The sequence below is a fragment of the Cuculus canorus genome, chromosome Z (genome assembly GCF_017976375.1).
Source record: "Cuculus canorus isolate bCucCan1 chromosome Z, bCucCan1.pri, whole genome shotgun sequence".
NCBI classification, from domain to species: domain Eukaryota; kingdom Metazoa; phylum Chordata; class Aves; order Cuculiformes; family Cuculidae; genus Cuculus; species Cuculus canorus.
Genome location: NC_071441.1, coordinates 57,011,479 through 57,028,323, shown reverse-complemented (window position 1 = coordinate 57,028,323; position 16,845 = coordinate 57,011,479). Strand labels below are relative to the sequence as shown.

The 16,845-nt window shown below is 38.2% G+C and overlaps 1 protein-coding gene across 2 annotated transcripts in view; it reads left to right on the top strand.

Moving 5' to 3' along the window:
- The window catches only part of SLF1 (SMC5-SMC6 complex localization factor 1), a 50,701-nt gene that overhangs the window by 16,581 nt on the left and 17,275 nt on the right, over positions 1-16,845 (top strand). For both annotated transcript variants that reach the window (XM_054055206.1, XM_054055207.1), the window contains 6 exons: positions 5,737-5,895; positions 6,750-6,916; positions 8,303-8,440; positions 9,146-9,308; positions 14,950-15,097; positions 16,059-16,204. In XM_054055206.1, coding sequence (XP_053911181.1) covers positions 5,737-5,895; positions 6,750-6,916; positions 8,303-8,440; positions 9,146-9,308; positions 14,950-15,097; positions 16,059-16,204 — 921 coding nt within the window. The remainder of the gene's footprint in view (positions 1-5,736; positions 5,896-6,749; positions 6,917-8,302; positions 8,441-9,145; positions 9,309-14,949; positions 15,098-16,058; positions 16,205-16,845) is intronic.

Genomic DNA, 16,845 nt, shown 5'->3' with positions numbered 1-16,845 from the left:
TACTACATATTCATACCCTATCCCCGCTTCGTATTATAATTATATCTGGAAAGTTCACTCTAGTCTTGCGCCTGCGTAGTGCCTTGTGATGGTCGTGGGCCTGGGTCTTAGGGATGAAGTAGGAATATTTCCCAGGGCTCCAGTATACCAAATAGAAGTTTGAGACCAAGGCCACTCAGTATTGTTTTGGCTAGAGGTGCCTTTCCCTCCCTGGACTATAATGATAATCATGAGAAAAATAATTTTCCTGGTTGGACTTGCGTGACCCTTCGTGGAGATCTATGTGCCTTTTCCCCTCGGGTGCGATGGATTCATGTACTCTGCTCCTTGATTTCGATTGCTGTGAAGGAGGCAAGGAACATCTGGAATGGTCCTTCTCACTGTGGTTCCAGAGTCCTCTCTGCAAGAGACTTTACATATACATAATCTCCAGGTCGTATGTTTTGCAAAGGTTCATCCAAACCCCTATTTCACATCTCAATCTCATGATTTTCAATCTTTTGGAGCTGTTTGTCCAGTGCCACCATGTAGGAGGTCACGATTTCATACGCAAATAGTGACTGATCTGTTGTACTACAGTCCCTATACAACTTGGTCTTTCAGGTCCGAATGGCTCAAGTGTGTGGCCTCGATGGTCTCTAAGCAGTCCTGGTACACTGGTTCTCCTGTATTTTCACTGAGAAAAGAGGCTGGGTTGATGATGTTAGTAACCACAATTCCCACATCATGTTCCAATGTTATAGCTTGGTATTTTAGGAACCTTTGCGGAGAAACTCAGTGTCCATCTCTCACTTCCAGACACTAACACAGTCATTTTCTGGCCCAGGGTAAATCTTCATGCCTCCTGGATGTTTAGCATGACTGCTGCAACCACTCGTAAACAGCCAGGCCTTAGGGTAATCCCTTGCTTCTCATGAGAGAAAAGGAAAAATGGCTTACTCACATATTGAAGTCCTAAGGCCAGGGCCGACATCAGGGCTTTCTTCAGCTGTTCAAAGGCTTGCACAGCCTCTTTGCTCCGTTGGAGGTATTTCTGTTCGGTGGTGGTTAGTGCATACAGGGGTTTAACAAGCAGTCCATAGTTATAGATCCATAGCTGACACCAGCCAGTCATCCCCAAGAAAGTTCATAACTCTTTCACTCTTTACAGTCTCGGGGTATGGTATATTGCCTCTTCTCAGGCCTGTTCCAAAGTTCTTTGTCCAGCGCTGATTTCATAGCCCAAGTAGATTGCATTATTTCAGCCTTCTTTTAGATACCCGTTATCCCTGGAGCCCCAAAAAGATTAACAGACTCACCATCCAGGTCATGCAAGCGTTGTCTTGGTGGCAATCAGGGTATCATCTACATACTGCAATAATCCCCCTTCCTCAGGTGGGGCTTCCAGGCCTCAAGATCCTTTGCAAGTTGATTACAAAATATCCAGTTGAGTTGCATAGTTGAGTTGAGTTCTGCACCTGCTTTCAGGGTTTTCCATTCAAATGCAAATATTTTCTGGCTGGGTTCATGGAGAGGGAGGCAAAAGTAGGCATCCTTCAGGTCTAAAACAGTAAGCCAGGTTAGTTCAGGTATTAATACAGTTAACAGGGTATATGGATTTGCCTCCACTGGGTAAAGGGTTTTTGTAATTTTATTTACAGCCCATAAGTCCTGGGAACATCAGTGGCCCATACCTCGGGGTATACCTGGTTCGTGATTTCTTCTCTGATTTTTCCTTCTGTGGGAACACTGACTAAGGATAAACCCATTATTTGCATATACTGCTGGTCGTTTACCTCCAGAGTAATCTCTCCCTTTTCAAATTTGATTATTGCACCCAATTGTTCTAATAAATCTGTCCCCAAAAGTGCCTTCAGGGAGTTGGGCATATACAAGATTCTATGGATGCCCCATTGTATTCCCAGTTTATATCTTAGAAGTTCACAAAAATACACCTTTTTACTTTGGCCAGTTGTCCCTTTTACCACGATGTAGTCATTTCCTAGGGACATTAAAGCTTAGTTCAAAACTGAATATGTTGCATCTGTGTCAACTAAAATTCTATTTTCTTCTCCTCTTTCCCTGCCTTCATTATAACTAGTGGATCCGCTAGGGTGGATTCCCCAGGTCCCCGTCAGTCTTCCTTCACATGAGCCACTATTCCTCTTTTAGACTGGCCCAACCCAAAACATAGTTGTTATATTCCTACCCTTGACCCAAGATCCAGCAGTGTTGCAGCACATTATATCCCTCAGTCAATTTAGGAATTCAGATGGTGATTTAGAGGGACCTTGTTTACTTGTTTGGGAATGGCTCTTTTCATTCCCTTTGAGATTCACTCCTGATATACCTGTAATTTTTCTACATGTTTAGATCTGTCTGGATCCCACATTGGGTCGGAAATACTCTTTCCAGATCCCCTACAGTTTTACATAGTCAGTTTTGTTTTGTTTTTGGTTTTTGTTTTTGTTTTTTTTTTCTTTATCGTCTCATTGTTCCCAGAGAGGTGCCTGTAAAACTGTCAAAGCAGACCTTTCCCTGATGCAGGAAGATACCGGGCTATTCGGGGGACCCGTCTGAGCCCGTATCCCATTCCTGTGATCGAGGGGGAAGCTTAAGCAAATCAGATAAATCTTGTTCTATTCTGCTGTCCAGTGAATTTTGTTTATTCTAGTGCACCCTTGCTCAATACTGCACGTCACACAACATTGCCTCGGTTTACCTTTAAATTGTTATTTTCCTGCCTAAGGGCAAGTACCATAGGGTCCTGCAGTGACAAAATCCCACCATCCCTTGCCACTCCAGATGGTTTCAGAGGGTGAAAACCACTTCATTCTACTTCATTCCTCTCTTTAAAAACAAAATTAGTTGCAAAATGCTACTGCAATCCTCTTCTTACTCATGGAGCCTCTGGCTCCCCTGCCAATTCCTTCCAATGATATGCATCCAAATGGGCTTGCCCGAGGAAATTCTTGCTCGGTTTTGCCCCCATTATACTACCTTCCGACTCTACCTTTCTCCAACCTCCACAAACCATATTAACATTTACAAACATCCTGTCTCTAAGTTCTCAGGGACTTCCTACAAGACTAGTCACAACAACAATTCCCATCTACAGATTACAGACACTCAGGACAATAGAGTGATCCCAACCTAGCTGAATAGCACAATAAAACTTTATGATAGTTCAAACACCAAATCTGATCCATTCCCGCAGCCTGCACAATTCTGGCCCCTCTGTCTACGCAAACCTTTTGCTATTACACTTTCAAATTATTCTTTTCTGTCACACAGAACACTTATCTCACATTCCGGGAGGGGAAGGGTTAACTCACACACACAGCACCTAACTCACATAACTTGCATACCAGGAAGGGGGGAAAAGGGAGGGGCACTCTCATCCGCTTCTCCCGTTTTTCTACTTTTTTCCTTCTTCTATGCTAGGTATTTTAAAATTTCATCCTTTGCAGCCTTCCATTCCAAAGGTCCGAGGTAAATATACCCATTTGCCGGCTCAATGGACATTTGGAATTAAAAGGCTTCATAGGTGCATTCCAAGGATCAAGACAAACAGGGCTTCTAAACAATTTGCAAGTCTTTCAACATTTTGAGCTCAGTCCACCTCTGGCTCCTGTCTATGGAGGAAGAACGTCCCCTGGTAAGCTATCCCGCTCAATTCCGCTGGTACTCTGTTATACATCAAACAATTCACAGAGTATACTTATGACATGAAACACAAAACGTGTAGCAGTGATCACTTGCTTCGTTCATCTCCAGATGCTTCCTTTGCAGGAGAGCAGAACCGCGGATCGGAACTCCGCACTCGCTTCGTGCTCAATTGCGCATCTCATGCACCCACGCGCTCACATACAAACACTCCACAACATAAGAGAAGTGTAAAATGAGCTCTTAACGATGTTAAAATAGACACAGTACTGATACTGAAGATTTGCAACAGGTGTAGAAGATGATAGCTATCTTATACGCAGCACTCCTGCTTCCTCAGCAAGGAGTACCCAATTCATAATAGTATATACTATAATATTATCTTATCTATAATACCATATATAATACCGTAACACCTCACCACGCGTCTCCATCTAACAGGAATCTTGGGATTATAGCGTAATCCCTCACCACGCGTCTCCGTCTAACAGGAATCTTGGGATTATATTTTACCTGGTGCTTTGCTATCACAGCAGGGAGCACCCATACCAGACCACAGCAGCAAATTCACTATTTTACCCAGGGGCGGGCAATGCCACCTCCTCACCCAGCTCAAGTAGAGGATTCATATCGCCCCTCACAAGCTTACGGAGTCTCAGAAAAATGACCCTAACCCCTCGTCATCGCGTGAGGCGTCCCTTCCACGACTTACAGACTCGTCCCCTCTTTTTCCTGCAGGTACATCCAAATTATCATACATAAATCACATACCTGTTCTGCCCGCTGATGGGCCGTCTCTCCCCCCGTAGCGATCGGGTAGAGATGGGAGATTCTCCGGAGAAATAGCTTACCGGGGCGCGCCTTAGAATGTCCCACTCCCCACCGATCCTGCAGCCGGGCAGAGAGGGTGTCCCATCTGGAGTGCCAAATTGTTTTGCGGAATCAAACCCTATAACCAAAAATGAGTTTTAAAGCAGGTATGTTTATTTCCAGTGCTGGAGTGCAAGGGGGTTCCTCCTAGCTTGCACACCGTATAGCTTAATAAGCAGCCACTTATAGTGTAAAGACATGCATAGGTATAAGCGCCTACTACATATTCATATCCTATCCCCGCTTCGTATTATATCTGGAAAGTTCGCTCCAGTCTTGCGCCTGCGTAGTGCCTCGTGATGGTCGTGCGCTGGGGTCTTAGGGTTGAAGTAGGAAGTCTTCCTCGGGATGAATATATTTATTTTTGAACTTTGCACAGATTCAGTCTCCTCTAGCTGTTTTCAAACTCCTGAACCAAATGCAGCCAGCTTTCTGCATCCCACTTATCAGTAAACTGCTGCTAGCTGGCTCCTTCGTTATCAACTTCCAAGGTCTTCAAGGCGAACAACGCCAAGCTCTAGCGAATGCTCCCAGCCCCCCTTGTCTGCTTTCATACATCACTTCTGAGTCCTCTGAAAGATTGCAAAGTTAAGCATTTTGCTGTCATGAGTGGCAGAGAATGAGAAGGAAGCCCTGTGCCATTAAGAAGATCTTCAGAGCTTTGAAATCCACTGGGATCAATACCTATGCTCTCTGCAGCATTAGCTGCTTCTCTGACATGCTATATGGGAATAGGAGAACTAGGGAGATAAAACAGTTACATGGTTTATGGTTTTATAATGTGTACTTGTAAATGATGTATTTCATGATTTTACATTTTTCTTTAATTTTTTTAGCTGTTCAGCAGTACTAATTATCTTACAGCTTCAGTCATACGCTGTGGGACATACACTTCAGGAAATATTAACAGTCCTTTGCGTACCTCTTCAGAATAAATTATAGGCAAGTTATTGAGTGTGTGAATTGTAATTTGTTTCTTTAAAGCATAGACTAATTCAGATCTTCTAAGCACATTCTGAAACCTACTATCTTTTCAATGAAAGCCCAGTTCATAAGTGAAGGCTTTTCTAGATGACACCAGCTTATTGGCAATAATATTTCTGGTTTAATTTATAATCTACTCCCTGTTCTATTATATTAGCATCGTCTTACTTAAGAGATTTTTTGTTAGTTCTTGTAAGGTTTTTTTAATTAAGCTGTTCAAAGATATCTCATTCCTAGGTTAAAGATGCTCGCCTGTCCAGAGGCATGTGGTGTATGCTTGAAGGATTAGTGGAAGAGTATTTGTTTCCTGATGTGATCACAGAACTTGCTTCTTGTCAGAAGTACTCTACACCTCCCTTGGAACTCCTTCATTCCCTTCTAGAATACATCCTGCTGGTGAGCGATGGAGACTAAAAGCGTTATAAATATTAAAGCAAGGAATTGAAGTATTATGATCTTTGCTCCTGGTATCGTGTTTAGTATTTTTTAGTCTTGTATTCACCCTGCACTTTGTGTTCATCGGTATGTTTCTGTTAGAAAGGAAAGAATGTAATACTTAAGGATTTTCTTAAATTATTATATATTTACAAGCTGTGTGGCTGTAGTGCTCTAAATATTGTGGAAGAATTGGCTCAGGTGGAGGTTTTTGTTACTTTTAGAAAGAGCACTTGTGGGACTTTTCTTTTTACCTAGTAGGTCACATACAGACAGCTCCGTTGAGAAGGTTTATTCTAAGCAGTAATGCATTCAGCTGGAATATCACACTTGAGCAACCTCTCCTTCTTCCATTGAATCATAGAATGGGTTGGGTTGGAAGGGACCTCAAAGTCCATCCATTTCCAACCCCCTGCCATGAGCAGGGGCACCTCCCCCTCGATCAGGTTTCTCCAAGCCCAATCCAACCTGGCCTTGAACACCTCCAGGGATGGGGCAGCCACCACTTCCCTGGGCTACGTGGGCCAGGGCCTCACCACCTTCATTTTGAAGAAATTCTTCCTAATGTCTAATCTAAATATTCCCCCTTGCAGTTCAAAGCCATCCCTCCTCATCCTATCACTCCAGACACTTGTAAAAAAGTCCCTCCCCATCTTTCTTGTAGCCACTTGTAGTTATGCACTATATTGCATCTTAGCTCACTGATCAAATTCAGTAGTTTGTGATTGTAAGGGATAAAGAAAGTATATGAATTCTTAGCAATCACCCATCTTTATCCATTATGGAACCAATGTTGTTTTCTCAATTTCTTACAGGAAAATGTTGATGTGATATTTTATGCTAAATTTAATCACATTTTGTACCTCATCCTCCAATGTGATCCTCCTTGGAAGTCCCCATCTATGGTAAAGTATTACTTGGATCTTCTACAGTGTCCTGTCTGTAAGAAAGGCACATGGTCCTTCATAGAGACTCTTATAAGGTAGGAATGTTTAATAAGGTGTTGGATGCAATAGTTATATTATTCCATACTCGAGGAGGGGGAGAGAGTTGGGATTGTATTGTATCAAAGTCACATTTTCACCAGAACAAGTTAACTGTATGTGAAGGTTTAGCATTGTGTCTGAGATTTGGACCTTTCACTTTGTGCTTTACTGGGCGTTTACTCACAGGCAGAGGGGCATTTTTGGAAAGCAAAAATGTACATAATCTTGTTGTTTTCCCCATTCTGAAAAGATTAAACTTTTTTTTATGTTTTCCACAAATTAGCATAATTTATGTACTATTGCTGTTCTGGTGTGTATGTATATAAATATACACACTTTATCTGCTGTTACACAGCAAATTCCAGTCTTACCTTAGAAAACAGGAAACCTCGTGTTGTATTTGGATTTTGATTGTAAACTTTACTGTCTTGTTCAGGAAGCCTGATTATCTCTTATACACCTACAAATACAAGACTTGGTACATAGGAGCTATTTGGGTAGTTAGTCTAAGCTTTAGCTTAAGAACTTATTTTTTTGTAATTTACATCAAAGGAAACTTCTTTGTTAATTTGGAAAAGGAAGTGTACCTTTTCTTACTGCTGTCATAAAAACTTGACTAACATTTAAATACCTTGATACAACTGTGATTGCAGATATTGTAACGTGTGATTGTAGGCATGTCCATAGACTTCAAAGGCGTTGAATCACAGTACTTGAATCACTGTAATTTGACATATAGTAGTTTTTGTTAGTAACATGTCACATAGGATGGAAGAGAATTTATATTTTAGATAAACTGTTTTATCTTTGAGTATTTACTGGCAGAATGTGAGTACCCAGCGGTGTACTTCGTGGGTTTCTTTGTATATGTTCTTTCCGGCACTCAAAATTCTAGCCAAAAAAATGTGTTTGGGCTTTAATTCAAGATTATCGAGTTAAACAGCCATTAGACTGGATCACAAGCTGTAATCTTATCAAATAGTGTCTATGAACTATTATCTAAAGTTTGTAGGATGTCATAAGGTCTGTAAAATATTACAAGACTAGCTTGTAGTTAAAAGATTTTTAAGAAGTTCTGTTAAATTCAGTAATTGTACAGTACCTCAAGTAGAAACACAAAAATGGTATACAGTGAAATTATTTAGTTTACATTATAATTAAAAATCTTAATCTGCAACGCAAAGCTCCAGTCATTAACATGTTACATTTCTTTGGAAAATACAGCTTTAACACCAGAAAGTTAGGCTTTAAAATGATGAATGTTGCTGGGGAGCAAGGTATTTCCTTGTCAAACTTGTCAAAAGCCAAAGCTGACTTTTTTGCCAGTAGATCAGGCTATGATTTTTGTCATACAGATGGATTTTTCAGTGTTTATTTTTCAGGTCTTGCCTTTATTGCAAAACCATTTGTCATGCAGTCCCAGTTTCAGGGAGAGGAGATGAACAGAGGATAGTTCACAAAATGTTATTGAAGTTCTTCTTTGATTTAGTAAAAGCTGAAGTGGAGTTTCTGACAAAAAGGTGAGTTTTATAGAATAGTACTTTGTTATTACTTTTTTTATGATTTTATACATATTTCTATATCAAAAGCAGGTTGTACCCAGATATTTATATGTTCCTAATAAGATACTGTTCTACACAGATGCAGTTGTTTAGCATTTCCTTTTATATTTCTCAGTTCTTAGTTCGTTGATTGTAGTTTATATTGGTTTTTTTCTAATTGTGTTTTAAGGCTTCTAACTTTTAACAGCCTATTATTTCACTATATTACCAAGTTCAGTAAGCATTGAATTTTGCTCATAAAGTTTTATTTTTAGCTCTGCTGTGCTTCAGTATCCATTCTTTAAGGTAGAAAAATGGCATTTTGAACATACTGATATTCTTAAAAATCAATTAACTTATCTTTTGCTAGGGAGACCATTATCTTAATTTATGAAGAATAACCAAAGTTTTGGGTTTGTCCTGCCTTTATATAGTAAAGGCAGCCTTTACTTCATGTAACATTAGCATATTAGAATTTCTTCAGCTTGGTTGTAATAGTCATCGTTATTTTACTTATTCATGAGAAGTTATGTCTGATCTTACAATGCCTAAAAATTGCCGAACCTTTGGCATTTTGACAGAAAAGAAGGTTTCTGTCTGGTTATGATAAAAACTGTAGTAATGGTAAACTCTAGTAATAAAGTGGCATAAAAATTTACCCTTTTTCACTTTCTTTTTCTACAGTTTGGTTGAAGGTACCAGTTCACAGTGTCAGCAAATCGTGCCACAGACGGTCCTGAAGACCTTATGGCTGGGAAGTGAAACCTCAGTGCTTTTTACCAAACACATAAATATTCTAGTGGATTGGGTCATACTTTCCTATAGAGAATTGAACAGAAAAAATGACGTGAGTATGGATTTTATGCTTTAAAAATAATGAAGGCTGACATATTTTTTTTAAAGGCGTTCCTTTGTTCGTTTCTTTGTGAGGAATTAGATGTAAGTACCACAGCTGCTTGTTATAGCTGCCTTTTGTTGTGAAGCATGCTGGTTTTTGCCCCACTAAAGGAAATGAATTGATCCATAAGATTCTCATATTGATCTATAGAGAAGAAACGAGTCATGAGTAGCTTGTTGGCTACATTCAGATGTTCACATGCCCTTGCCAGCAGGTATTACTGTAGTCATTAGGGACACCAGCTTAACACGTCCCATCAAACAATAAGGTGTAACCAAAAAGGTGATTATCTTATTTTACAGTGATTGTATTTAGGATATGTTGGAAGGAAAATGCTAACAAAACTAATAGTTTTTGCTGTATTCAACAGAAATGCGTTAGTTTATTTTAATAAATGCCCCAGTTTTCTTCCAAAGTCTTTTAGTTTCATTTGGTATCTTCCCTAGGTCTTTTCATAGAAACGGAATTGAAGGCAACTTAATTGCTGTTCTGTGACCTGCTGACCAGCAGGACATTGACCTGAGAGATATCGAGTGTCCTCTGTACCTCCTCTTTCTTTTCAGAAAGTAGAGGCCTTGTAAAACATCTTTGACTTCTAGATTCACACATAAAATACAAACTTACTGCTGTCACTGTGCTTTCTTTTAAATTATTGTGAAAGCACAGAATAAATAGATACTTCATTCACTTTTTCAATACCATAACAGAACAACAATAGAAAATCAAGTATTCCAGAGAAAAAAGCACTTTCAATATAATACCTAGTCATTCTTCATTATGTTAAGAAAGCAGAAAGATTAAACATAATGAGAGCTTCACTCATCTTCCCTAGCCAGACCTCCTACCTTTTTTGAGGGCTATCAAAGCAAGACATTCTGATACAGTGCTGCCTTTTATCCTTGGTCAAGATATTAAAAAAAGTGCCTAAAATTAGGCTTCTATACCCATATTTGTATTTAAACAACCTACCTTTTCAAAGGTACTGAGCACCAAGCAGGCTTACATTCAGTTGATGTCAGTGGCCGTTCTGTTTCTTTGGAAAATGAGACTGCTTTCATAGGTTTCCTGGTGTTGCATCTGCAGTTTTAAGTGTAGACACCTTTTTCTTTTTTTTCCACTGTGCCTTCTTTTGACAAGTTCCAGCGCTGTAAGCCATACCTTTTTCATAAACTGTTCTTTGCATAAGCAGAATAATCACTTGTGTCAGGTGGAGTGTAGTACATATATGAAAAATAAACTTCAAAGAAAGAATAAAATCTAACACAAAACACAGACCTACGTCTTGTTTAGATTCTATTTTCTTTATATACATACGTATAAGGATTGTACTTTCAGCACAAAACTGAGATGCCTATTGCTTTCCAGCTTTGATCTTATGCACTGTAATGTACAATATCCCTGCAGATATGAATTCTAACCTTAAAAAGCAGCTTGTTGCCTCATAATATCTGTACTGTTGTATTTTCTTTCTTACAGCCTTATTCTTTATATTCTATTTATATATTGCATTTTCTTTCCTTTTGCATTTTTTGGCAAAAATCAACTCTAAAACAAAACACCATATTTTTACATTCACGACTCATCATTATCCCTTTCTGCATTCTCAATCTTATTATACTGCACTTTGATATACTGATTTTTCTTATATTCAGCAACTCCACTTAAAATTCTAGGACGTAGTTGAAAAGGTCACTCAGAAAGCCAAAGGAGCAGCTCCTCTCCAGCTACGCGGGCAGACTGTGTTTTTTCTCCTTCTTTTCCTGTTATTTTAGAGGTGCATAGATAAAGCTACAACATTTCCTTGTCAATAAATGTAGTATATTGGGTGCAAAATTTTCCTTCCTGTCTTCAGTATGTGAGCCATTGTTAAAAGTTCTGTTTTCTGAAAGCTGTTTACTTAAGAAGCAACACATTGGCAAGAAACATTTAAGGCCATCCAAAAACCTAAATGAAAGGAATGACTTTGGGTATTCTTACTGTTGGCCTGGGCACAGAAATTAGGGGTTTTATAGCATAGTGTAAAGAGGAGATCATGTTTCCCAGCTTACACAAGCGTGTTAGCTCGTGGGAAGAAACAAGCATGCCAGTTGTGATATACTAAAGTTCCATACAATTCTCCAGAGAAAATACCTGTAAAATAAAACAAGATTAATCATTTAAAGTATTTTTCTGGCCATATGTAATACATCTAAGTGGTGTAAGTAGGCAATATTTTTTTTTTTTTTTTAGTTTTTTAGGATCAGATTATCTTTTTATGTGATTCAAAGGGATTAGAGCAAGTCAGCACTAGAGTAGAGGGAAAATACCCATTTCCTCCCTTCTAGTGCTGATCTCTTGCAAAATTGTGGTTTTATATATATATATATATGCATATACATTTACATGTGTGTATGCGTAAAAAGAGCAATCCAGAAGCAGTTATAGTATTACAAGTGAGAAAATACTTCCTGAAATTCTGAGTTGCTGGTTTCCTTGGCTTGCGTGCCCTGGAGTTATTTCACTTTTCAGGTCTATTATAACCTATATTGGAAAAAAAAAAGAAACAGAAAGAGTGAAGGGCATTAAAGACTTTTAAGTTAGATATATGAGTGTGCTTGCTTTCTTGTGTTACATACTTTGTCTTAAAAGAACCGGAATGTAAAACTAGTGACAGGAAGTTGGATGCCCTCACTCATAACTGTGTTAGCGTGCTGGAATAAAACTGATACACAATCCTTGTACTTAAAAATGCACTGCCAAAGTACGTAAAAGTTTTTCCATCACTTGACAATATTGAAAATAATTTTAATGCAAATAATATGTATTATTTATTATATTACTTAAACAGGTTTGATGCAGAAACTCCTGGTCAAGGTTCCTTGAATCAAAGCTGATATTTCAATTTTGGAATTTATAAAGGAATATGTTTGCTGCTTATAACACTTCAGTAGCATTGAGCTGTTGCATGGCTTTTCGCGATGTCACAAATGGCATCAGAAGTGCTTTTCATCCCTGATGCTACTGGTTTATTTTTTTCAAAATAAGCTGTCTTACAAAGACAGACAAAGAAGTGAAAAAGTTTTTAGCTGCACCATATTGCCGATTTCTAAATTGTTTTCTTCCATGTTTCAGGAAGGCTCATGTTCCAATGACTGGTAGTCACACCATTATCTAAAAGACGGTATAAACAAAAGACTCCCATTTATATGTGGTTTTACTTAATCAAAAATCACATTTGTTAATAAAATAGCAATTCACGTCATTTGTATGGGTAACTTATTTCATATATCCAGGAATAAGAGTTTCTATACAGTGTTCTGAACAGTGTTTTATTATATCTACAAAAAATCACGTGGTTTCTGTGTTTTTACTTTTTCACTGATTACCATGCAGGAATTGCTTAACTTTTTAAGACTTTATTCTTACATTCTAAAAACATTATTGACAAAACTTTTTGTTGGTATTTTTTCCTTTATGTTAGTTTGATAAAATGCCATCTAAATTTCAGAAAAGCTGCAGCTTTAAACCAGCAGCGGAGTTGTAAAGCAGTAGAAGAGACTTTTGTTTTTAAGATTTAGCATCTAGATTTTGATAGCAGAAGCTATTTATGTACACAACATTTTTTTTTTTTTGCATGATAGCAGTACCCAATTTTAATGGAAAATGCTTCTTCATCTTCTTTAATATTTCATGTGCTTTCATTTCTACGTTTATATTGTTTTGTGGTTGAAAATGAAAATACTTTAAAGATGTTAATATTTAAATATTTTTAGGACAAATGATACTTTCAGTAAATTAGAGCATTTCTCCCTCATTTGTAGCATTGTACCATTTATTTCAAAATATTAAGGAGCAGCTCGTGGTGTGTACTACTGTTATTTTACCAAAATGTCAAGCAAGCCTACACAAATTGGTAGTATCTGGTTTGTCTTTGTCAGCATGCAGACATACTGAGCTGAGCAAATGTAGTTGCAACTAGTGTGTCAGCTACATTTAATATGCAGCCTATATCTGACTGCAACACATTATTAACTCTTGTAGTATTGAGCGTCATTAGTTCAGTCTCCTGCCTCGAGGTGAGCTTTTGCTACACACACATTTCCTTAAAAGTATTTCATAGGCAAAGTAATTACAGAATCATGGAGCAGGTTGGGTTGGAAGGGATCTCAAAGCCTTTTCAGTTCCACACCCTGCCTTGGGCAGGGACACCTCACACTGGATCAGGGGGACACCTCCAGGGACAGGGCAACCACCACTGCTCTTGACATCCTGTGCCAGAGCCTCACTTCCCTCATTGTGAATAATCTCTTCCTAATGTCTAAATCTTTCCACTTCCAATTTAAGTCCATTCCCTCTCATCCTATAACTACAAGACCATGTAAAAAGTCCCTCCCCAGCTTTCCTGGAGCCCCTTTCAGTACTGGAAGCTGCTCTAAGTTCTCCCTAGAGACTTATCAGTCCAATCTGAACAACCCCAACTCTCTCAGCCAGGCCTCATAGCAGAGGTGCTCTAGCCCTCGGATCATCTTTGTGTCCTCCTCTGGTCCTGTTCCAACAGTTCCATGCCCTTCTTGTTTTGGAGATTCCAGCCTCACTAAATGCAATTTGTCATCTTGTATTTAGTCTAACAGCAGTGATTCTCTCATAGAGCCTTAGGTAAGTGTCTTTAAGCAACTCAATTTCGTGTTGGCTGCCTTTGCTGCTGTAGCATGCTGTTCACTTATATTGTAGCATGTTAAAGAGCTGTGTCTTGTCTTGATGCCTCCTCAGAAAAAGCATGCTTTGGCTTTGCTATGTATACCTGACTATTTTGTGTAGGTTCAGGGGAGAAAAACTGTAAAGCTAGTGCCCATAATAATATTTTTTCTAAATTTGCAGCTGCAAAAACTCTTTGGTGTTTTTGGTTGGTGAAGAATGTTTTGTTGGTTTTCTTTTTTTTGATGCTGGCTGCTGAAGGTTTATCTGTGCAAGAAAGGAACACCTTGCATCCTTTACCTTTTTATATAGGGTTAGTCGCAAAAGGAGCTTTGATTTTATAATGAAATCTTTAGGAAAAGAGAATCTGAATAGGGCAGGGAAAACATTCTAACTGTCAGATGAAGCACAAGATTAACTAGCATAAATGCAGTACTTGAAATCTTAACAGTTAAACAAAACCTAATTTAAAAAGAAACCACACGTTGTACTTCATAGAATCATAGAGTGACCTGAGTTGGAGGGGACCCACAAGAATCATTGAGTCCAACTCCTCTCCCTGCACAGGACAATCCTAAAATTCACACCATGTGTCTGAGGGCATTGGCCAAATGCTTCTGGAATTCTTGTTAGCTTTGATCCTGTTTTGCCTGTTGGTTTAGACAGTCTGTTTTCAAATAACTTGTATTTCTCCAATGCCAAATTTTAATTGATGTGGTATGAATGGCATATTAATTTTGTTGACCTGACTGCAACAGTTTTGAGCAGAAAAAGACAGTGAAGAAGTGATGTGGCAACACAGTGGGCTTTTAGCTAAAGAAGCTCTCTAGTGTTATTACTTGTGCATCATCAGTGTGAATTTGTTATACAGTACAAGTCTTTAGATAGTCTTTTTCGTTTTTCGTCACCCATTCAGGCTTTCAGTCATGAAATAGCTGGTCTACTGAATGCAATTCTTGGAACTGTGGTGGAATACTGGATCATCTCAAGTTTGCTTATGGACAGAAATGCATTTCGTCAAATAGCCGATGATCTAGCACACTACATTGCCATTTCGTGTGATGGTGAGTGAAATGCCTCTTAAAAGTCTTTTAATCGGATATATTAAAGGTCCTACCTAAAATCCTTGGTTTACTTTCAAGGTATATTTTACTTTGTGTTACAGCTGTGCGGTGTTAATCGTGCGATGCAAAGGTATGCAGGGAACTCTGTTTTGTTGTTTGTATGTTTCTGTCTGTCCCAAGCAAAGACCAAATAGAACAGGGTTTGCTACTAAAATCCCTCTAAATAAATCTCTATAGGTGTTAATTCAAAAGCAAGACTACGCAGTGTGAATAAAAAAAAAAGTCTGTGGAAGTCAGTTTAGGAAGAGGTTTAAGCATTTACTAATAAGCCACAACTTCAGAGTGGCAATTGGAGACACCTTAGCTCAGGCCAGTTCTCGGATGAAATATTTAACGCCACAAACTTGATCTTGTTTGCTAAGGCACTTCAACCGTAAGTCCAAAGGCTATGCTGAGCTCTCGGACCCATACAGACTTTAAAGGAAACATTTCAGGCAAAAATTCCAAATCCTTAGACTTAACAGAATTTATTTGAGGGGGTGAGTGATGTGTTATACATACTGTCTGAATTGTGTTTGTATTGTATCATTTATGGATTTTAAAGGTAATTGCTCGTGTAATTTCCCAAATAAATAATTACATTCCCAAAAGCAAGCTGTAACTTTTAGAAGATTGTATTCAGAGCAAGTGAGTTTTTTTAAAGTTTCACATAAAAAGTAGTGCTTTACCTTTTAAAATCTAGTGTCCATTCTCTCAGGAGCAGCTCTTATTTATCAGATAGGGGATAAAATCTCTTTTTTTGAGTATTTTATGGAATTCTCATGGAGAATAATTTGTAAATTTGCAGCAGCAGGAAAAACAAGTCTGGAAGTGCTGTCTTCTAGATAACTCTAAAAGAACAATTCTATATTCTCATTTTAAGTTTTTTTTTTGGTTTTTTTTCCTCTCTATTTTTATCCAGACTTTAGTTTGTGTGAATTAAAAATATTCATTTGCTCTATACCATCCCTCTGGCTTCAAATGTTTGTTGCAGAAGCAGTATTTAAAAACATGTGTTTACAGAGGAATATAACTATTTCTACAGGACCTCTTTCTCTACAGAAAATAGTAAGTAACTCTTGTATTCCTTAATAACCTATCACACTTAAGTGTTTTACAAGTAATTTGATTCTTGAAAGTCTTGGAAAATATCTGTCTTTTCTAACAAAGTGCTCATGGCATGCATTGTCTTCCAACTATAGATATACTCTACTGCATTTGAATTTCTGTCTTCCCAAGATCTAGGTTCAAAACAATTTTTTTTTCTCGCCAGAGAATGTATAACACCTGATTAATCTGCTTGCATGCAGTTAATATGAAAAGACTCAAAGAAATCTTTTTAAAATAATTTCTGATATAAGTGCTTCATGGCAATGTTAAATTTGTAATTAAGGAAAATGCCAAATAAAGTATGATTTTCCTGGGATATCTTTTCCTTCAGTATTTTTTAAAAGGTGTCAATCTGTTGTTATCCTAGGTCCAAGAATTTGTTGCATACAAGATTTTACGTTTCTGAAACACAGTTTATTCCTGTGACTTTCCCCTCTTAAAAACTTCCTCCTACTTGCAAACTTTTTCCTGCTTTCAAATCACAAGTTGTGATTGTCAATGAAATACATGATGAAAGCAGTGAAAGAAGTTCTCAAAACCATGACTGCTGGCAGGATGTGAGCAAACTGGGGAGATAACTTAGTGCTTATGCATCGCTC